The sequence below is a fragment of the Lepus europaeus genome, chromosome 17 (assembly GCF_033115175.1).
Source record: "Lepus europaeus isolate LE1 chromosome 17, mLepTim1.pri, whole genome shotgun sequence".
NCBI classification, from domain to species: Eukaryota; Metazoa; Chordata; class Mammalia; order Lagomorpha; family Leporidae; genus Lepus; species Lepus europaeus.
This window is the reverse complement of record NC_084843.1, coordinates 25,177,040-25,203,800: the sequence shown is the minus strand read 5'-3', so window position 1 is coordinate 25,203,800 and position 26,761 is coordinate 25,177,040. Positions and strand designations below refer to the sequence as shown.

The 26,761-nt window shown below is 57.5% G+C and overlaps 1 protein-coding gene across 1 annotated transcript; it reads right to left on the bottom strand.

The window, feature by feature from the left end:
• Positions 1 to 1,427: 1,427 nt before the first annotated feature.
• On the bottom strand, positions 1,428 to 26,419 carry ITPRIP (inositol 1,4,5-trisphosphate receptor interacting protein). The gene is made up of 2 exons (XM_062214787.1): positions 26,342 to 26,419; positions 1,428 to 5,082 (listed from the first exon to the last, which is right to left on the bottom strand). Exon 2 carries the CDS (start codon positions 5,067 to 5,069, stop codon positions 3,408 to 3,410), a length of 1,662 nt encoding a protein of 553 aa, XP_062070771.1. The 5' UTR covers positions 5,070 to 5,082; positions 26,342 to 26,419; the 3' UTR covers positions 1,428 to 3,407.
• Between the last annotated feature and the right edge of the window lie 342 nt (positions 26,420 to 26,761).

Here is a 26,761-nt window from a genome sequence, read left to right as displayed (position 1 = left end):
TGGCACAGTAGGTGCCACTCCAGTGTCGCCTGTCTCTTATGCCTCCCTACCCTCACTCCATGGCTCTGGCTGGCGTGCTTTTCCTGGTCACAGCCCTCCCTGTCTTTATCAGGCAGTACCTCTGCCCCCCACCATCAGCCATTCCCCACCATAAGGCTTCCCTAAGCACCCTTGCCATCAGTGCACTTCCAGAATCCCCTGGGGAACTCGGTGAACTGAAGATTCCTGTGCTCGACTCCCAGAGATTCTGCCCAAGTCTGAGGCAGGGCCCAGGGACCTGCACCCAGGTGGTACCCACACATGGAATGCAAGGTCACACGGAAACAGGTCCTCATTGGTCTTCTCTGGACCAGCATTGCATTTCCATCTGTCTTGTGGTGCTTTGCACAGGCGAGGACTTGGAAGGCGCCTTACCCTATCCCTCCCAGGGCACAAGCTTGCTCCTACTCACTTTCCCATCCTCTGCGATGCCTCATGCACCTTGCACTCCTGAGAAATGTTTGTGCACCTTAACGGCTGGCTGGGAAGAGCTCACCCTTTTGCCTGCCTGAGCTTTCTCTGTGTCTCGTTGTCATCAGGGTGTGTGTGGGTACACTCACCAGAGGCTTGTGTAGCTGACCCCAAGCAGGCTGTGGGCTTCTCCCAGGTGGACTTACCCTAGCAGCTCCGTAGGGAAGGCAGTCCACTTGGATTTTAATTGCCCATATGGAAAGGAAGTGGGAAACGTGCAACACAGAGACTGTACCTGGCCACTCCTGACTGGATGCTGGGCATCGTTCAGTGTGGAGTCTGGGTGATGCACCTGATGACACGCCTGATTCCAGGCCAACCCTCCAGCCCCAGCATCTCACTCCAAGCAGAGCTACTAAAGCCCGGGCACAGCAGGGGCTTTTAAAGATGCAGGACACTCCTTCCACCTAACCAACCTCTTGGCCCCACTCATTTCACCTTGTCAGCAGGTGCAGCAAAGGCAGTCCTGGGCCATGCTGCACAGCAAGTGTGCAGAAGCTGGGGCACACCCAGCGTCCTTGGGGAGGGAAAGATTTCTTGGAGAAAGAGGGCGGAGGGGGTTGTCCTTAGTGGGAAGGACTCAGGGTCCCTGAGGACTGGAGCAACTCCACCTAAAGAGGCTGTCTTTCACCCAACACCAAAGGCTTTCTGTGACCCCCAGCATTTCATAGCACATATCATCTCTGGGAAGCGAGGGCCTGAGCGGGAAGCGACCCTACGGCTTTCAAAGGCCCTTTCTGGAACTCCACGGGCAATGCACAAGCAGCCTCAAAAACAGCCCAGAAATGTTCTGTTTTGTTATTTTTCAAAGTCTCCCCGCAAGTGTAGGAATAAAAGAGGAGTGAAAGCTGCTGCCCGCCGTCAGGAAATGCACCCCCTCGAAGACCCTGCCCCAGGAGGTCCCAGGCTTCCTGAATGTAAGAACAAACACCATGACTGTTTCTACTCCTTGTAAGAATTTAATTCTCCGCTTAGTATAAATAAGGCAGCATGAGGCGCCCGGAGCCCCACTGCCGTCTGCCTCTGCCTCAGAAGCAGCGCTGGTGCATAAAAGATGCCTGTTTCCCACCGAGTCCTGTTGTCTGCATAAACAAGAAGCCGGAAGGGATTCTGTGCAGCACAGGGGAGGCCGGGGGAGATCCAGGCTCAGGCTTGGCTCCTGGCTGTCGGCTCTCGGTTACTGGGGTCTCTTCAAAGCACAACGGGATACAGATGAAGAGGGGGCAAGGCACAGGTAGTAATAAATAAGGAAAACGATTCTGGTTCTGGAAATGAGTCCTGATGGAACAGAGAGGGGGCTCGGGGCTGTTGGAAGAGGTGCACTTGAGCAGGTGCATTCCCAGGGGCGACCGGCTGGCGGTTGTGACTTCAGACAGGCAGACCCAGCACCTGTTCAGGTCACACAGCGGGACTTCCCACAGGCCCCGTGGCCCCGGTCACTGCCGAGTCTCCTGGCATGCCCACGGTCCACCTTCCAGAGCTTTCTGAGGCTGGGTGAGAGCTCGTCCGGGCACCCTGTCCACTTGGTTATGCTGTTTGGGAGGCGTGGCCGGGTCAGATGCTGGCAGGAAAGTGCGGGTGTGGCTGCGCTCCCTGCTCTTGCGTCCTCCTCCTACTTTGGTCCCCTGTGAGGGTTACTCAGGCAAAGGTGACAGGGGCACTCCTGAGGGCCAGTGAAGCCACAGTGGAGGTGCACAGGCTGCTGGGCCCTCCTGAAGCAGGCCCAGAGATGCAGCCCTCTGTGCACAGTCCCCAGGGGGCTGAGGCGGCCTCAGGTGGCTGTGCTGACAAGGATGTCTCTCTGGGTCCCCTCTGCTGGGCTCTTTGGGTCTGGTCATCTGTGTGGTCAGCAAGGCCCATGGACAAAGGGTGGGTCCTGTGCAGTGAGGAACTGGGGGAGGGGGTGGTCTGAGGCCTGCAGGCTGGTGCTCGTGGTGCCAAGCAGGCCGAGCCCTAGGATTGGGGCCCCAAGGACCACCCAGGCTGTAGCAGCCCTCACCCTCTGGCTCTGCGATTTTGTACCGGGCCAGATCACAAGCAGACCTCAGCATTGTGGTACTGGGCTCTGTCCCTTGCCCTGTCTCTTTGTGCCTCTCTTGGGACCAGCCTCCACCTTTGGCAGTGTCCTGCCTCTGCCATGGATGGGCAGTCACAGAGACCAGCACTGGCCAGGACAGACAGAAAGGCGAGCGGCCGCTGAGCGGGCACCCAGCACGTAAAGGGCACCCACCAGTGCTCAGGCTACAGCACACTGGAGAAGAGGACACTCCTGTAGTTAACAAGGTGGCCAACTCTCAGCTCCTCTCTGCCACCAAGGACCCAGTTCTGCGGAGTGGAAACATTCATGGGTCACTGAGTCTTTTCTCCAAATAGCATAAAGAACAGAAAGTGGCAGTCGCCATGGGACCCCAACTGTTGTGCAGCATAAGGATCAAAGGCTGGGAAGTCCCACCTCTGTCTGTCAGGGGTTTGGCCTGGAGGGCTGAGCCAGGGGTCCCAGGAGACAGGTGTGCCAGGTCTTAACCTGGGTCTCTGCCAGCTCACTCGTAGATCCTCTCCTGACGAGCGGAATGAATTGTACCCAAATCAACATTTGTATTCGCTCCAACTCGGGGTCCAGAGTGTCCTGTCACTCATCTCGGCCACCCGAGGTGCTCCCAAAGTACACTGCACAGACTCAGTCTCCAAACCCCGGCCGCCTATAGCCAGCAGGCCCCAATGGCACGAGAGTGAACCAGCTGCTATTCTGTTTTGTCTACACGGTATAGGGCCCGGCTTCGTGGCAGGCTGAACCTCGGCTCCAGCCAAGCCTGCCGTGTTCCCAGGACGGGGCTTGCAGGTACCATGGGCTGTGGACGTGAGAGGCCCCCCATCCTGGCCCTCAAGTGCCACGTGCTCTACAGGACGACAGCTTTTGGGGGCAGGATGGTATGGTCTGAGGGGACGTGTAGGGAATACTCGGTCACAAGTGCCGGGGCATTCTTCAGCATCTCGTAGAAGGAGTCCACTGTCTTACGGTAGAGACTTCGCTGCAGGACGAAGGGTCGGAACAGGTTGAGAGGCTCGGCCCTGTGCATGGCCTCCGGGAGTCCCACAGCCTCGGGCACCTTGCGGTTGCCGAGGAAGAAGTGATGGAGCTTCTTCTCCAGCAGGCTCTTCTCCAGGAAGCACAGCAGCTCGTGCAGACGTGCGGCGAGCTGCGCGGCCTGCCAGTCGGCGGCCCGCCGGGAGAGCAGCAGGTGCAGCAGGGCCGTCTTCAGGTGGTAGCTGCTGAGCCCGCTGGGGCCCGTCAGACGGCTCTGCTTGGACAGCAGGAAGCAGGCGATCTGCAGGCAGCTCAGGTGGCAGGCGCCCTCCGGTAAGGCCTTCAGCATCATCCTCAGGAAGTGGCGCTCGTAGACCGCAAAGGACAGGAGCCAGTCCGTGCTGCAGGCCGTGGTCTCCCCGGAAGACTCCCTGGGAAGGTGGGAGACAAAGTACAGGTCCGAGTCGTCACACTGGATCGCAGGGATCAGGTGGAAGGGCATGAACTTCCCCGAGCGGAACTTGATCTTGAGAGACCCTGGGGTGTCCAGCTGGCCAAAGGCCAGGTCGAACTCGTACTTGTGGGCGATGCGGTGCCAGGCTCTGGTGAGGGCCGTCTGGAACCACTTCATGACCTGCATGGTGTCCAGGTACGGGGACTCTCTGGCACACAGCAGGTCTTCCATACGGCTGTCTTCGGGCTGCGTCGTCTTGTTCTTGCCGTGGAGGAGACACAGCATGTCTTCCCCGAGCTTGGTCTTGCCGCAGACGCAGCCCTGGGCATCTCCGTCGGCCCGGACCACTTTGATCTGGGCATAGCCCTGGCGATCCAGGGGCACCGGGTGGCTGGAGCACCAGAGCTCTGGGTGGAAGCGGTGCGGCTCCGGGGGCGTGAAGGGCACAAAGAGGTGGCAGAGCAGTGGCCTGTCCACCTGCCAGTTCTCGTACATGCTGTCCACGCCGATGAAGTCCTCTACCTCCATGTCACTGTCCCTGTTGCAGAGGCTCCGCAGGGCTTCCAGCAGGTCATCCACAAAGCCTTCCACGAACTCCCGGGTGCGAGCAGCGTCGGCCGTGGCTGTCCGGATGCAGCGCTCATAGAAGTGGCTGAGGGTGGCCTTGTTGGGCAGGGTGAGGCCCCGCAGCGGGGTGCCCCCTAGCCCGGGCAGCTCATCCTCATCGCCGCCCGGGCACTCAAGGGAGGGCCCGTCCTGGTGGTCCTGCCGCCACACCTCGATGATGAGGAAGAGGATCATACAGAGGGTGCTCCAGAGGTCCCAGGCTGCGCGGGTGTCGTTCGGCTGCTGCGCTTCCTCCGCTACCTGCTCCAGGGCCTCCTTCTCGGCCGCCAGCCGTGCCACCTCCTCCTCCAGGCGCAGCTGCTCCAGCTGCAGCTTCTCCTGGTGTGCCTGCATCTTGCGGATGATCTCCTCCTCGTTCTCAGGGATGGTGGTGTTCTCCCGCGGGAACAGCAGCGGGTGGTTGATGATGGCCGTCACCACCACCAGGCACACCCGGAAGAGCCCCATGGCCATGGCGGGAGCTCTCCTGGCAACAGAGAGAGGCAGAGAGAGACCATGGGTTACCCTCAGTTTCCTGGGATCCCACTTCTTCCTGCACCCTCGCACCACCCTCTGCCCATGGTGCGGCCAACACCTTGGTCCTTCTCCCACCCAATGCACTGCCCCCTGCAGTGGCCTCACGTGCTGCTATCTAGCCTCGGGAGAAAGAGCACCAAAGGCCTACACCTGTGGTGGACGTCTCTTTCCCTCTGCCCAGGCGTTCCTCTTGCAGGTGGCAGCAGCCCATGGTCCCTGGGCCCCCACCCCCTTCTCTGCCCTGTCCTTAAAGCCAGTTCAGGGACAAACCTAGCTCCTAGCTTCAGGCAGGGAGCACATACCCCAGGCCCAAGACAATCAGACTGCTGTGCCCAGCCAGCTACAGCCACAGTGATTGGCTCAGGCATGAGCATGTGCCCTGATTTGGGCCAATGAAGACAGAAGTAGGATGTTTTGGGACCAATGGGGAGACAGACTCACCCTGCCATTAGGGTTGCCCAGGGAACAGGATTATAACTGCTGTGCTGGCAGCTCTCTTGCCACCAGGAAGGTGAGCCTGCCCGAGAAAGACACCAACACAAAGGATAGCAGACCCCCACCTACACAAAGCCATCACCTTGGGGCCCGCTAGCCACCAAAGTCAGTACCAGAGTCAGCTGGAGTTGTTTATCCATCACTTGAAACCCAAGTGGCCCTGAGTGAAATATCTGTGCTCCCCCCACTAATTGCCCAAGGAGTCAGTATTTCTTCCTGCAGCAAAGCCTCATGGTCAAGAACAAGAGGCTCCAAAGCCAGTTCTGTCCTTGAAGGTGACCTTGGGCATGTTAAGTCACCTCTCTGAGCCCTGGTTTCCTCCCTGTACTAGAGGAAAGCATCAGCATCCCACAGGGCCACAGTACTGAGGGCTGTGTTGATCCGTGCTACCCACATGGCCCAGTGACCGGTGCCCAGCACCCATTCCTCGGACAGTAACCACCTCCAACGCAGTTCTGAGCCCGAATCTCCCTCCAGGTCAACCTCTCCCCTTGACCTGGAAGGCCCCACCAATTCAGTCTTGCCCTGGGGCAATCTGCGACAGCCAGAGAGATGAGGCACTGGTCTTTCTCTGCAGGAGGCACTCCACCTTCCCGGGATAAGGGGATAGCTAGGTCTCAAGAGACTCTGGAGAGGAACTAACCCTGACAATCTTCACAGTTCCAAGTGGGATCCACAGAGCAGCGGCTGTGCCATCTAGAAGCCTGCTGGGAAAGGAGACCCTCGCCCCCTCCCCGCCACGCCCTCAGACCCGTGGAATCAGGATCTGTACTTTAACACCGTATTCGCCAGTTTTCACTTACTACAGCAAATAACCAAAGCTCCTGCTTCAGAGGGAGAAAAGCTCACAGTTTTGGAGACGCAGGTTTGCTCGAGAGCAGCTCCCCTGTTTGGGCTCAGGGCGGTGAGCCAGCAAGCAGAGAGGTTGGGGCCCCGTCAGGCTTCCATCACAACCCTCTTGAGAGCGCCCCCTCACCGGGCCCACTTCCTGAACACCATAATTGGAGAGTTTCCATCCTGTAAGTACCATTAATTGAGGACTTTGGAGTCCTAAGTTAGAATCCTTGGAAGCTACATCGTGTTCAAGTCACAGCAAACGCCACCCATATTAAAGTCTGGGACGCCTGTCTTAGTGTCAGTCTTGCACCTCTCCCCTCCCCAGCAGGAAGCTCGGGAACTCAGTCTGCTCTTTCCAGCACTGCCAGGCCTCCTTCCAGCAAAGACGGCAGCTGGCCAAGTGCCAGCCAGCTGTTGTCGGATGACAAAGAGAACGCAGCCCACACCACCCCAGGCGTGCCAACAACCGCCGTCAGCAGTTCCTGGGCAGGCCTGAGCCCCAGTCCCCTTGGCTTAATTAAGCTGCTGATCTTGACTCTGCAGGATGCAGTTCTGGCCCACATGGTGCTTAGGAGCAGGGGTTTGTCACGAGGAGCAGGTTGTCCCCAGCTCGGAGGAAGACGCAGACTGCCCGAGTTGGCAAGGCTGCTGCTCAGACGTGACTCACGTTCACCCTACACACAGCTGGAGGTGCCAGCGGCGACCAGCGAGGAGGCTGGAGGGAGGTCCGGCTGCAGCAGAGGCTGCAGAGCTGAGCTCGGAAGCACGTATGGGTCCCCCAGAGAAGGACGTGGGGTCAGGAGAAAGTGGAGGAAGTCACGCCGGAAGGTGGGTGAGGTGAGGAAAAGGACAGGGCGGCGAGCCAGCTTCTCCTCCCAAGCCAAAGAGCAGCAGGGTAATGGCAGAAGCAGGTGGGTCCCTGTTTCCACATAACCGGAACACCCCTGGAGAGCTTGCCAGGAGCTCCAAGGCAGGACTGAGGCTGGGTGGTTAACGCGGAGGAGAGCGTTAAGATAAAAGTGTGGAGTGCTAACAGTGCAGTGTCAGGCAGCAGTCGGCTAGGAGGTCATTTAGGGTTTCTGAGGTCCTTTGGGGTCCCTGTAGCCCAGGCAGTCACCTTTGGGCACAGCAGGCCTTGAGTAGTCACAGTCACAGCCCTGGCAATGCCTAACCGTGGAGGAAGTCCATTTCCGTGTCAACTCAGAGTCAGATGCCACCAACTGAGGAGTGGTGCCACGGAAGCCCTGTCACTGGGAAGCCCTCCTTCTCTCCACCCAGCAGCAGGTGACAGCTCAAATACCTGGGTCCCTGCCACCCACGTGGAGGCCTGGATTGAGTTCCTGGCTCCTAGCTTCGGCCTGGCCCAGTCTCGACTATTTGTGGGTATTTGGAGGTAGCCAGAGGATGGAAGATGGATTTCTCTCTCTCTCTCTCTCTCTCCCCCTTTCTCTCTCTGTAATAAATAAGTAAATAAATAAGAAGCTAGCATGTGAAGCTACTGGACACGACCTGGGATAAATCAGTGTCTTCACCTGTCAACAGGGAGTGACAACGCCTGCTGCTATAAAGCTTAAATAAGCTAATGCTCATCAAGCCCTTAGCAAAATGCTTGTTCCTGAGTAAGTTTTCTCAGAAGCAGAGCTGTGGAGGGTTGGGAGGGTGCAGGTGATGCTGCCTACGGGAGTTCACGATGGCACAGGCCACATAGGTGTCCATCCAAGGGCCTCTGGATGGATGCAGGCTGCCCGTGGCAACACTGACAGCAGCAGGGTTATGAACAAGAGGCCCCAGAGAAGCAGTGCCCAGCACACGGGGCCTTGAGCCTTGCTGAGCGACCTGGGCTGGCCCACTGGGCTTCTTCTGGGCTCCTGGACAAGGTGGGGTTGGTAACAGTCCCTCCTCCACAGGGATGCTGGGAAGCTCAGGTGAGGTGATGCATTGTAGGTGCTCAGCATGGTGCCTGGCACACAGCAGACGCCCCACAAAGTGCAGCTCTTGCCCTGGGCCCCCAAGGGCCTGTTTTCTCACCTGCTGCTGTGCACACTCACCCTGCCCAAGTCCCCTGGGGGTGTGGAGGGACACAAGCTCAAAAGTGCTCTGAGAGCACAGAACGTCCCACTGTTCCTGTGGTTCCTCGGCACGCGGCTCTGTCCGCCCTTGCCAACCAGCGAAGGGAGAAGCCTTCGGAGCCGGCGTCCTCCCGCGGCTCAGGGGTTCCCGCTGCCTCCCCTCCTCCCTCCCTGGGACTGGATCTCAGCTCTCATTTTGCTCCTTCTGAGATTCTGCATTGGCTGGCGAATCCTTAGCACCCTGAGGGAGGAGCAGGAAGAGCCAGGCCAAGACAGCGAACAGGGCTCTGGCTGCTACACGGGGCTGAGTCTGAAGCCTCTGCTACTTCCCCTTCCGACACGACATCATGCAGAACCCTGCCCTGGGACCCCAGCGGTCACAACAGGGCTGTTTAAACACATGGAGAGGGCAGGTTCAGGTGCTGCTTGCGATGTCCGCATCATCGATTGGAGTGCGAGGCGGGGTTCGCCTGAGTTCCCACTCCTCTGCTTCTGACCCAGCTTCCTGCAGGTGATGGCTCAGGTTCTTGGGTCCCACACACATTGGGCGGCTGGGATTGAGTTCGGGGCTCCTGGCTTCAGCCTGACCCAACCCTGTTTGCAGGCATTTGGGGAGTGAATCAGTGGATGGAAGATCTCTATCTTTCAAATAAAATGAAAACAAAAAAAATTTTTTTTTTAAATTGAGAAGACTCTAGGGACAGAACAGCCAGCTGGGAGCCTCTGGCAAACCATAGATGCACACCCCACCCCAAAGAGCCTCCTTCCCCCAGCTCCAAGTGTGTCCACCACCTCCTTGCCCTGAGCTCCAGGACATCGATTGCTCTGCTTACGTTTGAGAATAAACCTGGGTCACTTGGAAGGCTTCTGTCCCCTTGCCAAGAAGCCAGCAGGAAGCCTGCTGAATTCTTCTCCACCCCCGCCCTTGCCCTGAGAGAGGAGGGTCCATGCAGTCCACAGCTAAACTTAACCTGGCCCAAGGCCAGAGTCACGGGGCAGTAGGGGCTGGAGTGAGACGCTGGCTGCTGGGCGGCCCGGGCAGCAGCTGCAGGTGGTTGGCCAGGACCCGGGGCTTACTCAGACCCTCCCACTGGTCTCCGGGAGGGCCCTGGAGACCTTAGGATCCTCCAGAAGCCTAAGGTCCTGGAGGAGAAAGTCACGTGCATTCCTTCACTGGGGTCCCTTACTGCTGCATCCCCCCACCCCCACCCCAGGCCGGCGACTCTCCTGGACCATAGCTTCGTCTGGCAAACATCACGATGAGCTGACTAACAGCCACAGCTTCGTTTCTCAGGCCCTCACTGGAAGCAACCTTCTGAGAGGTGGGTGTGAGCCCTATCTCGCAGGTGGCCTAACCAAAGCCCACGCGATTAAGCACTTTTCTAGGAAAGTCCCAGCGGGGCTGACACGTGGCCTGCACCTGCCACATCTAGGTGTCTCCCACGATGCCACATTTGCAAAGCGCACACTGCTCAGAGGGGAGGGGCAGTGTGTCAGAGGCTGCAGGAGTGCCCTGGCACCACAGAGGAGTAGGGGCCGTGGGAGCCATGAGGGCGCAAGGCTGTGGAAACACAAGGGGTGGAGAAAGCTCCATTCCTCCTTGTTGGGACACCTAACCTGCCCCGACGGTAGAGGAGAAGTCCATGTGAAACCCCTGGGCTCGCTGTTTCCCACATCCAACACAGAATTCCTACCACGAACCAGGAGCAGGAGGAGCCCAGTGCTCCCCCACCCTCCACCAGGGGTGGCTGACTTGGGCCTTAGCTGCAGAACACCAGGATCCATTTCTCAGGCCCCTGTCCCCTCAGGGACTGTGGTTCTGAGGTCATCATGGGCATCATCAGACATGCAAATCATCAGGCACAAAGGCAGACCTGCCTGTCAGAAGTTCCAGGGTGGGGCTCAGCATCTGCACTTTACCCAGCCCCCCAGGTGGCTTGAGTGCCTCGGGTCTGAGAGCCACTCCTGCCAAGGCAGGCAAGCTCCGTGGGAGGAGGGTGGGGCTCTGCAGTGTGGCAGCAGCTAGATTCTGGAGCTCGCCAAGAGCTTGCCCTGCACCCAGTCTTCAGAGGCAATTAGCAGAGCTAATTGCCTTAGCAAAAGCCGCCCTGGCCCTGGCATCCTGGAGCGGCTTTACGAAATGGAATGATGGAATGAAGGAGGTGGCTGGTGGCAGAGAAGAGCGTGCTAACCCAGGCCCCAGGGTGGGGGTGGGGTTACTTGAGTCCCCTTCCCACCATTTAGATTCCAGGCCCTCTAATAAAGCAGGAGCCAAGGGAGACCCAAACTCCTGCTTCAGGCCCGGCCTCATGCTGAGGCTTTGCAGTCCTAGTTAAAAAGGCAGAGTTGTTTGGGAGAAAATAGAGCCATGGATTTAAGAAAGTCAGAGTGTAGAACTGTACCCGAAACACTCCATTTTGCAGATGAAGAAACTGAGCCTAGATAGGAAGGTAGGCATCAGCCCATGGGCCCTCCCTGGGTGGCATCTGGCAGGGAGTCCAGGGGACAGGGGGTGAAAGTAAGGGTGCTCTCTCTCACTTAGAGCCATTGGCACAGCAGCCACCCCAGGCCAGGCTGGGTTCCTCATGCAATGTTCAGAACATCAGACAGGCAGCTGCATTATCCCTACCTTACAGTGAAGAGACTGACGGGCAGGGAGGCTCGCTGGCGGACCTGTAAGATTCCCTGGTCTGCAGCATGTGACTCTAAGTGGCTGGGGCTGCCCCTCATCCTCCCAGAAGGCTGAATGGGAACAGTGGGCCAGGCCAGCCACCCCCCCCCCCCCGAGGCATTGTCATCAACGGTGACCTGCAGTTACCCAGGTCGGCTGTCCCCCAAGCTGTCCAGGCCTTGGAGCAGGAGGACAAACTTGGAGAAAGGACATTGTGGATGCAGAGCTCCAGTGGGCCTTGGCTCTTGGTTTTGAAGGTGGAGCCCTGGGCGGGATCTCCCTCCACAGCTGGCCCAATGCCATGCTTCTCTCTAGCAAAGCCCTTGCCCGCACTGGAGCCTGACCAGCCTCCCTGCTGAATCCAATGCACCCACTGTACAGGGCCAGCTCAGGGGCCCCTCTGCTGGGAGCCTGCCCGGAAGCAGTGCCATCTCACCTTTCTGGGAACTCTTGCAAGTCACGTGAACAGCCTCCTGCTCCTTACCGTGTCAGCTCATCCACTGGTCCCTGCCTTGTGACCCACGGTCTCAGGGTGTCCTCCTGCAGACCACAGTGCACCAGGCCATGGCTCGACACACTGCCGGAACCAGCAACGTGCTGATGTGGGGGTCTCATCATGCACAGGGCAGATGCAACTGTGCAGGCACCACCCATCTCCACTAACTCCCTCTGCTGGGCCTAACTCAGGACATGGCACAGACGGCTCAGAAACAGCCCCTCTGAATACAGCACTGCCCACCATGACCGGCTCCCAGCCCTCCGGGATGGTGGGCCGAGTTGGCCTCTGCCATGGCCACGGCAAGGCCTCTGGGCTCTCCCTGGGGACATTTCTGGCCAGGATCTCTCTTCACCTGTACCCTAAATAGGGGTAGAAGAGAGGATCTGTGGGGCCTGTGCCCTGGCAGGAGAGGGAGGCGTAGACAAAGGAAGTAAAGAAAGAGGAAGGAAGAGGACCAAGAAAAATAATTGAGAAAGTAGGTGGGTGGGCCGCCCATCACCCTCCAGCTCTCCCAGCTGCAGGGCCTGGCTTGTGGCCTCCAGCCGGGATGCCTTCCGGACCCCACTGTGGACCCCTGGGCGCCTTCTCTTCCCACCTCCAGTCACTCTTCCTGAGGACAGGGCTGAAACCAAGTCCCTGAGGGGTCTTGGGGAACGTGAGTGGCTGTCGTGGGGAGCTGAGTGGGTGGGCGCACTGCTCCCAGGATGGAACAGCAGGTGCTTGATCTGAAGGTGACAGCCACCACATCTCACAGTCTGGGCACTCGGAAGATGGGTGTCCAGATCTTCTCAAAGTCCCCCAATTTCTAAACATTGGCCACTTTTTCTAAAATTCCTTTAAAACCATATGAGCCTATAAAAAAAAAGTGAGCCAAATATAGCACATTAGGGTCCACCCAGAGCCTGCAGCCCTAGGTCTGCAGCCCCTCACACACACCTCCGCAGCAAACCTACTCTCCTCTGTGTCTGGGTCCCCTTCCTGACCTTTCACCCCACACCCAGGCGTCCTCGTCATGGGCCCCAGTGGCCACACTGGGCAGAATCATCACAGCTGGCGATGCTGAGACCCTGCACCAGGCCTGGGGTCTCTTCCCCACGGTCTCTCCAGGGACAAGAAGAAGTGAGAGAGGGACTCTGCAGCCTGAGGCTCTTCACTATGTGGGTGTGTTTGCTCAGAAGTGCAGTGTGAGGCACGTGGTCCCAAGGACCCAGGACCCTGAGCCCCCACTGCCCTTCTGCCACCCCAAGGGAGACCCCACACCGACTGAGCAGGACTCCAAGCTCAGGAGGATCAGGGGTCAAGACTGTACCCTGGTGAGGATGGGGGAGCAGAGGAGAGATTCGTACCCCTTGGGCTCCATCAAGGTAGCCCAGCAGTGAGTCAGCGGCAAAGTGGGCACAGGGCGGGAGCTGGTCTTTCGGCTGTTCCCACGTGGACATGGTGCCAGGCCTCACAGGGGGTGCTCAGTCATACCTGCCAACAGCACTGGGTTCCCTCAAGGTCTAACTCTTGGAGGATGGAGGAGTTCCAAAAGTCACCAGGATGCCAACCCCATACGCAGGACTGGGGTCACCAGGGTGGCCAGCCAGCCGAGACGCAGGAAGGACAGCAGCCTGAACCCTGCCACCTCTGGCAGGAGAGTCACATCCTTCCTGCCCCCCACCCTCCACCAGCTGACGTGGAACTCTCCACAGGCAGAGGCTGGACAAGACAGGGAAGCCATCAATCTCCCAGGAAGGACAGGGTGTCCCTCTGTCCAGCTGCCCTGCTGACTCCCGACAGCAGAGGTCCTGGCCCATAGGACATCAAGGACATCACAGGACAGATGCAGAAGCCTGGGGTCTGCAGCCAGGCTGCAGGGAGGGAAGAGAGAAGGGAAGACAAGCAGTGACAAGGGACAGAAACCAGGAAGGCTCAGAAACGGCAGCTGTGACTCCTGAGTCCTGGTCCACAACCCTTCTTGTCTCCTTCAGGCCATCTCCAATCCAACAACCACTGTGTGGCTGGGATGGCAGCCCTCAACCAGATGTGCTATTGCACAGATCCTCAGCCCCAGTGAACATGACCTTGGAAGAGAGGTCTCTGCAGATGTGGCTTAATTAAGGCTCACAAGATGAGATCATCCAGGATTACCCAGGTGGGCCCTAAATCCAACGTCAAGGAGCAGGCATTTGGCCTGGCAGTTTCTTTCCTTCTTTCTTTCTTTCCTTCTCTCTTTTCTCTCTCTCTCCTTCTTTCTTTTTCTTTTTAAGATTTATTTATTTGAAAGGCAGACTTACGGAGAGGCAGAGGCAGAGAGATAGAGGGTCTTCCATCGGCTGGTTCACTCTCCAGATGGCCACAACAGCCAGGGCTGTGCCGATCCAAAGCCAGGAGCCAGGAGTTTCTTCCAGGTCTCCCATGCAGGTGCAGGGGCCCAAGGACTTGGGCCATCCTCCACTGCTTTCCCAGGCCATAGCAGAGAGCTGGATTGGAAGTGGAGCAGCAGGGACTCGAACTGGCACCCATATGGGATGCCGGCACTGCAGGCTGGGGCTTTATCTGCCATGCCACAGCGCTGGCCCTGGCCTGGCAGATTCGATGCCAGTTATGAGGCCCATGTCCCATTCCCAAGTGCATGAATTGATACCCAGGTCTGGCTCCTGACTCTAGCTTCCTGCTAATGCAGACCCTGGGAGGCAGTGCTGATGGCTCAAGCAAGTGGACTCCTGTCACCCACATAGGGGGAGATTTGCATTGAATTCCCAGTTCTCAGTCGATGCAGGCATTGTGGGAGTGAAAGAGCAGATGCGAGCTCTGTCCCTCAGAGAAATTAATTAATTAATTAATTGAAATCCCACAACAAGTGTCCTTATGAAGAGACAGAAAAGGAAAAGCAGGCCAGAAGGCAATGGGAGATGGAGGCAGAGACGGGAGTGATGTGGTCACAGCCAAGGGACACCGGAGGCAGCAGAAGCTGGAAGAGGTGGGGACAGAGTCCCCATCTGCTGTTTGAAGCCCTCAGTTAGGCAGCCCCAGGAGACTGACGCAGTCTCCATGGCAACGCACCTCCTCTCTCTGCCCACTTTCTCTTTCTGCTGCAGTACTTCCCTCTCCCAGCATTTCTGACTTGGCCTAGGAGAGCATCCCATCTCTCACATGCCCGTATGGACCTTTGGAGTCAGTTCCTCTAGCTCTCCCTAACACTCGATCTTGACAGTCCCCCTCCTCCCCCTTGTACTGGTGTCCAGTTTCCATGCCGCACACGTCTCGGAGTTGTAGGTCTGATGCCCAGGGCCTGGCTTGACCACCCCAGGGGAAGCCTCGGTTCCCTCCCTGCCCAGCCCAGCCCCTACAGATGGATCATCTCCTGTCCTGAACACACCCTGGACATCTCCATTTCCCTCATGCCCATGCCTCCCGTCCCTGTTGGCAGAACTCTGCCCAATGGGCCTCCTAGCAAGCCCACCTCAGAAACCACTTCCGGGGGGCCTTCTTGGCCCCCAGTCCCTCTTTCTTGAGAAGAGCAGACATGAAGAGGGGGACAGGCTTCTTGAGAAGCCTCTCTGAGGGCAGGCAAGCGGCCGCTGCCCTGAGTAGGTGACAGCCGTGCCTGGCACCCAGCTCCTCTCGGAATTAGTGCCTTTCACCTGTGCAGCAACCCGGGGGAGGGCACCATGGGCTCCATCACAGGTAGGAGCCCAAGGCATGGAGACTGAGCAGTCCGCTCTAGTAATGCGCCTGGGAGCTGGGGTCACCCCACCGTACCCTGGCTCACTCCATCCTGCTTTTTTATCAGCCGCCTGCCTCCTTCTTACCTTGTCCCACTGCCTCCCTCAGCTGCAAGCTCTTCCAGGGTAGGGGCTGACTGCTGTTGGTCTCTACATTCCCCCAAGTGCCTAGCACAGACCTGCACACTGCACCAAGGACACGTGGCATCCTGGGACCCCAGTGCACACCAAGCTCGCCGGAGACACCGCTTTCCTCAGGACTGGGTAGAGACAGGTCATTCGCAGGCAGTGAGAGTGCATGGAAGGCTCCCTACACCCCTGGGATTCCCACCTCCCTCCTGCACGCACCATCACAGGTGCCTGTTGATGAGACACCTCACACTAACCATTTCCTACTGTCCCACATGGGCTTGGAGCTGGCTGCCTCTGTGGGCCCATCTCGCCCACAGAGGGGACATTAATGCCCAGCTGGGGGGAGGGATCGGCCAGCGCTTCCAAAACTTGCCCCCTTGTCTCTCTCCCCCTTGGCTTCCACGCACCTCCTGCCTCCAAACTGAGCAGAGCAGCCAACGCTCTAGCAAATCTGCACTTTTGCAGCAGCAGCGGCTGGCAGGGCTGGGAAGGGGAGCTGCGCTGGCGGGAAGCGGCTCAGACAAAGCAGACGCACTGACTTGATGGGGAGGGGCCGGCGGAACCAAGTGAAAAGGGAAGCAAAACAAAGCCCTTCCCTACTCCCCACCCCCACCACTCCCACCACTCCCCGCCCCTTTGCACAGACACCAGGGATGGATGCAACCAAATGAGCTGCCCCTTGGGCCCAGCCTTCCTTGGAATGGGAACAAAGAGAGGCCAGCTGCAGCCAGACCCCTGCCTCCAGGGCACGGGGAAAAGCCGCCCACCCCAGGATATCCCCACGGCTGCTGAAAAGCCAGTTTCCCCACAGCTCTCTTACCCACATCCTGGCCACAGTGAAATCCCAGACTCTTCTACCCCCCGTCCCTGGCTTAGGTCCCCTGCGGTTTAGGCAGTACCTGACACAACACCTGGGCCCCAGCTGGGCTGGGGAGGGGAAGTGGGGGGAGGAGAAGAGGGGAGGCTCTTGGGGTTTCAGAGCACATGTACACACACACACACACACATACGATCTGTGTCCATGAAGATTTAAAAATACCTTCATCCTATTAAATGGGGAACAATAAGAGGCACAAAGGCAAGGGGTAAGGCCAACCCAATTGTAAAAAACTTAAGAGCTTGTGGCTGCTCTTTGGCCTGCACAATGGAGCCGGGTGTCTGCCTGCCTCCCACGCCTGTTAAGTCAGAACAAACCAGTTCGCCTCCTTGCCAGAAAGCCGGGGGCCTTGACCATAAGGCATGGAGCAAAGTGAGCAAACTTGTGCCTAGGATTATCTTAGATCATTCAGTTACACTCCCTGTGAGTTACACAGAACGAAGCCATAGCAGCAATCTGCGGTCGCATCACTTTCCAGCCATGGGGCTGGAGCCGTAAGTGACGTGTGCGCTCTACTGAACTGTGCCTTAGGTATCTAAGTGATGCCTGCTGAATGCATGAGTCCACATGCAGACGGGGGCGGGCAGCAAACAGCCAAAGGCAATGTTGACTTCACACGAAGAACACATGCCTGTCCCCAAGGAAGGACCACTCCAAAGTTCTTCAGCTAAGAAGAGCTTGATAGTCTGTAAGGCTTAGAGTACAGTAGGTGTGGCTCAAACTCTGGGAGCAGATGGCCTGGGTTTGAGTCCTTGCTCAGCCACTTGCTAGGGCCATAGTATCCACTTCTAGCTCCGTGCACATCTGTGCTTTGTAAGGGACATTGATGTTGACATTCAAGTGGTGAGCAGGTCAGGTATCTCCCTTCTTAAAAAATAGAATTTAGACCAGTGCCGCAGCTCACTTGGCTAATCCTCTGCCTATGGCGCTGGCACCCTGGGTTCTAGTCCTGGTTGGGGTGCCGGATTCTGTCCCAGTCCAGTCCAGCTCTCTGCTGTGGCCCGGGAAGGCAGTGGAGGATGGCTCAAGTGCTTAGGCCCTGCACCCGCATGGGAGACCAGGAGGAAGCACCTGGCTCCTGGCAGCGTGCCGGCCGTAGCGGCCATTTGGGGGGTGAACCAATGGAAGGAAGACCTTTCTCTCTGTCTCTCTCTCACTAACTCTGCCTGTCAAAAAAAAAAAAAAAAAAAATAGTGTAGGGGTTAGAGTCCCTAGCTTGCTAAATGCCGGTTCCACTTCTGTACTCTGGCTGCTTGCTTGCCTGCTATGCTCCCCTGGAATTTATGGCCCGATGCTTCCCACCAGTTCCTCCCCATGCCATCTCCTTTGTGTGGCCTTCCCACCACATTACGTATATAGTCTTTATGTTTAAATGAACCAATGAACATGTTAGGTCCCAATACCTTGCCATATAGAGAGTAAAAAGGTAACCTACTCATGAGATGACCTGCACCCTTGCAAGTGTGAGGCTATAAAAACCTCTCTTATGCAAACAAGGGGGCCTTTTGCCTGTGCACAGCTAAATGGGCTGTGTGTGGGTAGGGGGTCCCAGCCGCTGGTAACAAATAAACCTTTGCTTTTGCATCCGTGACTGTGCCTTGTGCATTGATTGGGAAATTCGGACTCAACAATAGAATTTTAAAAAATTACTTATTTTGAAAGGCAGAGAGAGAGAGAGAGAGAGAGATTTCAAATCTACTGGTTCTTTCCTCAAATCATGCAATAGCTGGGGTGAGGCCAGGTCCAGGTCAGATGCCTGGAGCTCCACCCAGGTCTCCCATGTGGTTGGGCTGGGATCCAAGCCATCACCTGCTGCCTCCCAGGATGCATTAGCACGAAGCTGGAATTGGGATGAGCCAGGACTCAAACTCAGGCACATCCCAAGTGGATGTCTTAACTGTTGCACCAAACAACTATCCACCACAGGTCAGCCTTGGGGAGTGAATGCTGTGGTGCAGCGAGCAAAGCTGCTGCTTAGGAAAAGATTTAAAAATCTATCAGAGTGCCAGTTTGAGTCCTGGTTACTCTGCTTCCAATGTAAGTCTCTGCTAATGTGCCTGGGAAGCAGCAGATGATGGTCCAAGTCCTTGGGTTCCTGCCACCCACACTGGAGACCAGGATGGAGTTCCTGGCTCCTGGCTTCAGCCTGGCCCAGACCTGGCCATTGTGGCCATTTAGGGAGTGAGCCAGCAGATGGAGGCTCTCTCTAACTCTGCCTTTTAACTAAATAATAAGTCAATAACGGTCTCCTGGAAGAGAGTGTGGTTGACACCCATGCAGCTCCTCCAGAAGCTGCGACAACGACTCAGTGTCTTGGAAGGGCTGCCAGAGGCTGCCACAGAGTGAGCAGAAGACATGCGGTGACCCAGGAAGCTGGGCAGCAACCTTCCTTCCTCCCTCCCTCCCTGCAGGGCTGACACTGACAGTCCCTCTACCACGTGCAAGCACCCAGTACTGGACGGGGGTGGCCGCTGCACAGGAGGGCTTGTTGACCAAACCCATCACAGAACGGAGTCAGGACTAGAATGAAAGATCCTCAGTGCCTTTCCTCACTGGAGCAGGAATTTCAAATTCCTGGGATGGAGAGGGAAGCCCTGGATGAAGTTAACTTCTGAATTCTTACTTCCAGACAGGCACCCTGCAGTGAGAGAAGCAAAGAACTCCTGGGGTGGGAGCCTGGGGGAGGGGAAGCATGAGCAGGGTCCCAGGCCAGCCCTCACTGCAGGTGGACTCCTGCCAAGGTTCATAGAGAGAAAAGACCAGGCATGAACACCGTGAACACAGCAGTGAGTTTACCTGACCACAGCTGCCTCGCCCCTGCATTCCTGCCTCCTGGCTTAAGACCCTTGTGAAAGGTGAGATCAATGGAGGGAGGAGTACAGGGTGAGTCGATGAGGGAAGGGAAGGAGCAGAGAACTTGCTTCTGGCAGACTGGCCAGCTGTTCTCCCATCCCGGAGAAAACTGGACAAGCCTTGGAGCCCTGACACTCCATGGAGGGTTCAGCCAACGGCAATCAGTGCATCACCTACTTCAGGCTCAGGCGAAATGCTCTATGTGCAACCTCGGAGGCACGCCCTCATCTGCATTGTACAGAGAAGGGACCCAGTGGTGAAGCCTCGAATCCAGGCCTGGCCCACTCTCAAGTCTACAACCTTCCAGTGCTGCTCATGAGCTGATGTCTGTGCAACACTTACTGAAGGGTAGGTTGTTAGTAAAATGGCACAGCCTTATCTATGGCGCGATCTACACCCTGACACCATCCTAGGCTCTAGCCCCCGCTGCCATTGCTGGAAGCCAGGTGGCCACACAGCCCAACCACTGGTGTCAGCTCCACTCCCATCCTAATGGGATTCACTGCTCCTACTTCCCTGCCCGCTCCCTGGGAAAGTTTTAAGAGGACCTGTTCTGAACACGTGGCTCTTTCTGTCTCTCTCTCTCTCTTTTTCCTTCTTCACCCCTTCCCTCGGGTCTGTCTAGTTTCCCCCAATAAACGCTTTCCTTAACTCCGGTGTTTGGTGTGTTTTGTGGCAGCCTTATGCAGGTGACAACTGAAATGGAGTCTGGGCATGAAGCAGAGGCCTCACCACCTCCAAGGCCCCTCCTTCCAGAGTGTGACCTGGGCCATCTGAGACCTCTGCAGCTGGTTAGGAGAGGGGGTTGAGGACTCTTTAGACCCGGAGGTGGGGGAAGGGAGCCTGTGTGTTGGGGGCAGCATGCAGGGGCGGGGCCCAAGCATCCTCTGCCCTCCTTCCCTGCTGCCTGCTGTGGTCCTGCCCTCTTAAAGTCTCGGGAAACAAAGGCCCCTTTCATGAGTGGCAGGCGGGTCCAAGCTGCGAGCAGGCTATTGAGACAGGCTCCCAGGAGAACAGCGGGGAATGAGCGCGTGACTCAGAGCCAGCAGGCAGGGCCGAATGGAGGACAACACCCTTGGCTGGTTTGATGCAGGTCTGCAGGAGACTCCCCTGCCTTCAGGAAAATGACCCGAGGAAGAAAGCTTGGAAGCGGAGCCCCTCCTCTAACAGGTTGTTAGTAAGTGGGCTGTGGCCCACTGTGAAATTCACCTGGAAGTGAGTCATTTCACAATTGTGGCGCAGTATTTTTCCCAGGGACTTTTATCTGAGAGTCCCACTGTGCTCTGAATATTCTCTAGTACTGCTTGCTACTGACCCCACTGAACAGGCAAGACTGAGCCCTCTATGTTCCTATCACAGAGGTCGACGCGGGGTAGGAGGCCAGGGGCTCAGGCCTGGAGTTGGTGGTGGTTCTGCTGTCTTTTCACTTTTAACACTCAACCTCGGTGGCATTTTTACGTTGTGTTCACGCACACTGGGCCATGGTGTCCACGTGGCGGCCTAAGGTAGCATCAAGAGCTCGAGGCTCCAGAAGGAGCAGGTCTAGGTTTGAATCTTGTCTGTGTTGTTTTCAGCTCTGTGACTTCGGGTTAGCCCCTTGACCTCTCTGGGCCAGCTTCTTCACCTGTAAAACTGTGATGGCACCTACCTTGAGGGGCTGTTGGGAAGAAGAAACCTCAGGGTGGCTTTGCTAAGAATCTGTGCTGGATTAACGAAGCCATGATTTTTAAGAAGGTTATCCTCTTTTGATGAACTTCTAAAAGGTCACGACAATGGATTTTGGAGGCCTGACTTGGAAACAGAAGAATGCAAATACTCTCTCTGCTAAGGATACTCTAGCTTTCATCTCTAACCTGAAGAAGTCACGATCATACAGACACCAGGGCTATGACATTAGCCACTGCTACGCCAAACACCAGGGAAGCATCTGAAGTTGTGCCCAGTTGCACGAGGCAAAGACTTTCGTAAGAGACCTCCAGGGTGGAAGGGAGGCAGCTCCTGCCCTGAAACTCCTGTAGACAGAGCTTACCACCACATCTCGTGGTTCGCCCTTCCCCGGGGGGAGGGGGGCAGTCCTCCCTTCCCCAGGGGGAGGGGGGCAGTCCTCCCTTCCCGGCATCTTTCACTCCCGCCTCCTGCAGGCACCCGGCAGCCCTTGCTGAGGACTTCCTGTCTTAACGAGGGCAACATCTTCCAAGACGTGGCCGAAGCCACAAGTGGCCAAAGAACATCAGGATGGCTGAGCGCGTTCAGCCCAGTGAACGGTGCCTTCCCCAGGGTCTCCCTTTGGTGGGATGCAACTGGCGACCATGACTGTAACACCACTCCTAAGACAGCAAGTGTAGCTCAAACATCCCCAGCTCCCTGCAGGAGCTCCTGGCGGAGGGGGGAGAATGCCACAGGTTTCATTTAACCCATCGAGGATCCCCAGGGGAGGTGACCTGGACCACTTTGCTTTTCCAGCTGGGCTATCTCGTGGGGTCTCCCACGGCCTCTGAGTCCCTAGCACAGTGCTGTCCATATCACAGGTGAATAACCTGTGCTTGACTGACGTGGAAGCCCCCGCAGTAAGGAAAGACGTGGGCACTCCTATTTCTCACTTTTTCATGGGGAAAGACGGGAAGTCACTTTTCGGATTGTCCCACCCCTGCTCCTTCACTCCCGCCTCACAGACAGGAGTCAGGCGCAGAGAAGCACGTGAGATGGGAGCCAGCCGTCAACACCAAGAGCTCCCTGCCCTGAGGCCAAACCCAAAGCCCAAAGCCCCACCCACCCTACCACAGACCTGGAGGCCACGGCCCTCCTCTCCCCTTCCCCGTGGCCTGCCGTCTCCCCAGCCTCTGAGCAACAGACCTGTGGATGTCCCCACTTCGATGTCCTTTCCCTTCAACATGTGTCTTACAGTTGGGGTTGGTCTTTCCCCTCCCAGGCTGCCTTAAGGTGGAGGTGTTGCCTTGGGCAACAGTGATGTCACCTGTAAGGTGCTTCCATTCCCCTGATGTCACGGGGCGGACCATGTGGATAGAGGGGGAGGTGTTCTCTGTGGGAAAACACCACAGGGCCCAAACCACTGAGGCGGACCTAGAGGCCTCTTGGACACTCCCAAACAGCCTCCTTCTTCTCCAGAACACCCCCTCGTGCTTCCCTCCTCTCTGGATGCCTATCACAGACCCCGCCTTAAACCTGACTTTCCCCCTCGGGTCAGTGGAAAGGTCAAGCCAGCAGCCTTGTCCTCAGCTGCAAACCAGCCCTGCAGAAGGACACGGAGGAGCTCCTGCTGCCCTCTGCCCCGGCTGGGTCCCAGAGGCTTCGCCTTAGTCCAGCCCTCTGGGGCAGCTGGGAGCCCAAGTCAGCAGAGACTGCAGATGCCTGGCCGCCGGCGGCCCTCCTGAGGAGCCCAGACTTGCTCTCTGCGCATCATCTGGCCACACCCTCCCAACAGCTCTCAGAGGGGTTGCCCCCATTTTATTGAGGATAAAACTGAGGCTTGTAATAGTCAAGGCCCTTCCCAACTGCTGAGAATAACCAACTCCTGAGCATTGGACTCAGCCCAGTCCAGCCAACTCGGTCCTGTTCCAAAGGCCATGAGGTGACATCTCCTTGGTTCTGGGGCACTGGCTCTGAGGAGCAGGGGACAGAGACCAAAGAGGGCTTGAGCAATCCAATGGGCAGGGCAGGTGGCCTGAGGCAACCCCAGCAGGCATTGCTTCACTCCAGGCCGCTGCACCCGGTCTCTCTGCTGATCAGGCACCAAGGTTCTTAGCTTAGCTTCCTGTGGACCCATCCAGGTTACCAGGCCATCCTCTTAATTTGCATTATAGCATTTGCCCAGGGGGCCTGGCCCTATAAACCTTGAGACTGCACAATAGTTATTTAACCGTGGCAAATGCAAATCTATGTAGCTGGGAGCTAAGGGGAAAAGTCTACCTTGTACCAGCCAAGGAGATGCATACAGCCAGGTTGATCTTAGCATCTGGTTTACCACTGGCAAGAGGGCCAGAGAGAGGGGCACACAGCCCAGCATTACTGGACACCATGGCCGAATCCTCCACTGGCCTGGCCGTCACTCTAGCTCTGCTAAGCACCAGCCACCTTCTTCTGATCTCTGGGTTCCCATCTGGCTTGCCCAGGATGCAGGGCCCAGACAACACCAAGTCTGTGTCACGTCCACAAGTCCCCTTGCAAATTAATAAACTAGCCTTTGGACTTGTACACCCTCTTCCGGGAGCTTTCTTGGGCTGATTCAGCAGCCTGAGTCTAAACCACTCTATAAACTGTAGAAACTATTTCTGAGCGGGCATAGTTAAGAGCCGACCCCAGGAGAGGTGGCACCATCCCGATTAACACGAGCCTTGGGGCAATCTGCTGGGCACAGCCAAGCCTCTGAGGAGACATCTAAGGGCTTGATTGTAACCAGCAAAGGGCTGAGACGTCCAGTGCGAAGCTGAGTGGCCACACCATAGGCCCGTGAGATGGAGCCTAGGGATGGATCTCCTGGAAGAGCTGGGGAAGGTGTTTGTAGGTGAACAGGACTTAGGGAGGCAAGGGGACCTGGATGGGGGGGCTGGGGGTGGCAGTTCAGGACAGCATGTTCAGACACTTCCAACCTCCTTCCCCTCCTGGGAGAGCTTCCTGCCTCGCTCGGCGCCCTGTGTGCAGCCGTCTATGGCATCTTCCCTCGGCACCACACCCAGGTGGCACTTACTCATCACCCGCTTGCGGGCCCTAAACTGGATCTGCCACCTCATATCACACAGTCATTAGGAAGGAAAGCCAGGCAGGCTTGGGCCAGGCCTCCATGGTCAGGGCCACCTCGTCTCCCCTCCCCTTCCGCTAGCTAGATAAGCTTCTGACCCTGCTAAGAGCAGGCATTTTCCTTCAACAAAGAAAAGGCTCTTCCTTTCTCAGGAGGGTCCCCAACCAGATTAGCTTTACAGGCTTCACTTGTTTTTTTTTTTTTTTTTTTTTTTTGGGGGGGGGGGTGGTCTGTAAATGCTCAGTGACTGGGACTCAGCTTCCAGGTTCCTGTTTATCTTATTTTTCTGTGCCTCAGTTTCCTCATCTGTAAAAGGGGTATAACAGGACTTCAGAAGGCTACTGATGAAAGGAAGAAAGAAAGACAGAGAGAGAGAGAGAGAGGAAAGAAAAGAAAAGAAAAGAAAAGAGAAAAGAAAAGAAAAGAAGGAAGGGTGGCAAACATTAAGCCCTCAAAATTGCTGGTTATCAGGGTTGCTTGCTCTGCTGTGAGCCTTGGCTATGTCCACCCAGCTGAGGTCCCTGTCTAAATGGCACGAAGTGTTATTCGGATTCACACGAGGGATGGAATAAGCTAGTAGCAGCCCTGGGGATCAGTAAAAGCTCTCGGCATCCCCACAGCCCTACTCTCTGGCAAGACTGGATCAGGCAGGGGTCCAGGATGGCCTGGTGTGGGCCCTGAGCTCAGTTGCACTTCCCAGCTCCCTGGCACACTTGCAGTAGTTGCTCCTTCTTTAGTACACTTCGTGGGCTGCTGTGCTGCCCCTTTCCAACTCCTGGGGCTCAGGGGCAACCCCTGGTGGTCCCCGTGGCTGTTGACACGGCCGCGCAGCACAGGACCTGCCAGGGCGCCCTGGTTGTTGGAAGTTCCTTCTGGTGGCATGCTGAGACCGGCCGGCGCTGCTTCTGAGTGAGCAGTCTCTGAGTCCAGACCCAGGCAATGCTCGTCAAGTCCTCCTCGGCTTCTCATCCCTGGGGTGCAGACCGCAAGGCCCTCCCCTCCTCCCTCCCTCCCAAGGCCCCTTTCCTTTGGATGAGCTCCTGCTTGGCATGCAGGAGGCTGTCCTGAGAACTGGGACCAGCACACTCCCCGGGTCCAACCCTGCTCTCCCTGGGCTGCACGGGTGGGCTGTGGGTCACAGCCTCCTGGGGACACTGTGCACCAGCCAGCTTCCTCCCAGACAACACCTTCTCAGCAGGGCAACTGTGCCAGAAGTTTCTGCCCCTCCCTGCCCTCTGATGCAAGACCACGGAGGACACAACTTCTGGGAAGATGACAACAGGTGACAAGTTCAGATCTCTGCCCCCAGAAAGCCAGAGTCTGAAACTGGCTAACCCTGTGAAAAGGATGTGGCCGGAGAACAGCCTTGCCCACAATGGAAAGTCTGAGGGCAGAGGGGCCTGCAGCAGCCACACACAGGGAATTAGCAAACAAGGATCACCACTTAGGCTGCAGGGGAGACACAGAAGCAACAGCCAATTATGTCATTAGCAAGAGCAAGGCCACCTGTTTCTTGCCACTCCCTGTGCAGCTTCACCTCCACAGGTGAGCTCACAGCTGGGCTGTGGCCTCTCTCAAGTACAAGCGGTTTGTAAAAGAGAAAGGCCCTAGGTCAAATCCAGAAAGCACACAGGGACCCGGAAACTGGGACCCAGGGCGCCGCTGCCACCTGGTCCTTCTAGTTTTCATAAGGGGACCTTGGCACAGCAGGCAGGGGCCAAAAGGCACAATGAGGTTCCCACCGCTGCAGTAAGAATACTTTCCCTTTGTGCTCTGCAGCACTTCGGGTTTTAAAGGGGGAAGGGGCGTTTTGGAAGAGGAGGCTGGCAGCCCAGGCCAGGAGGCAGAGACTCTGCAGAGCGCAGGGTCCCGAAAGAGGAAGCGGCCAGGGTTTCTCCATCCGGCCCGAAGCAACCTCAGAGCGTCAGTCACCGCCGCACACCGAGAAAAAGCCAAGTTCACGGCTCCTCCTGGCCCCGGGAAGGGAGCGAACGCGCGAACCGAGCAGGCGAGCAGACTCTTCGACCCGCCGAGGCGCCCAGCCCGCGCGGCCCAAGTAGCGGATCATCACAGCGCGGGGAACAAAAACGTGGTCCTGCTGCGGGCCCCAAGGCGGAGCTGCCCGCCGTGCTCGCAAAAGGGGCCTCGTGCGCGCTCTCGGGGCAGTCCCGGAGGTCACCAGCTCTCTCCGCATCCCGGGCGCCCCGGCTCCCGGCCCGGCCTCGGGCGCAGCTCCCCCCGAGCCCCCGAGCCCCGGGGCCCCCTGCGGTCGCTAAGGGGCAGCCGTCCAGCTGCTGGCCCGGGACTTACGTGCGGCCTGGGGCTGCTCTGCGCGCGGATCGGGGGCGCGGGCGCCGGAGTCTGCGGGCCGGCCGGCGGCTGCGGCGCGGTTAGGGGGAGGCGGGCTGCGGGGCCCCGGCCGGCTCCCGCCTTCGGGCCTCCATCGCAGGGCTCCGCAGGGCTTCGGAGTTACTCATTTCCTGATGTCACAGAAACTTTTCCCTCCTTATAAGAACAAAACACCCGCCTCTACTCGGGGCGCGGCAGCTGCTTTAAGGAGGACCGCGCGGGTTAGGAGCCTGGGCTCGGGGCCCGCTGCGGAGATGGCCCCGGGGACACTCCCTTCCCCTCCCAGGACCTGCAGATGGGCGGGCAGACCTGGAGGGTGACCGAGCGGGCCGGGAGCTCACCGCTCGAGTCGCCTGGGGAGGGTGGGCGGAGAGTTCATGG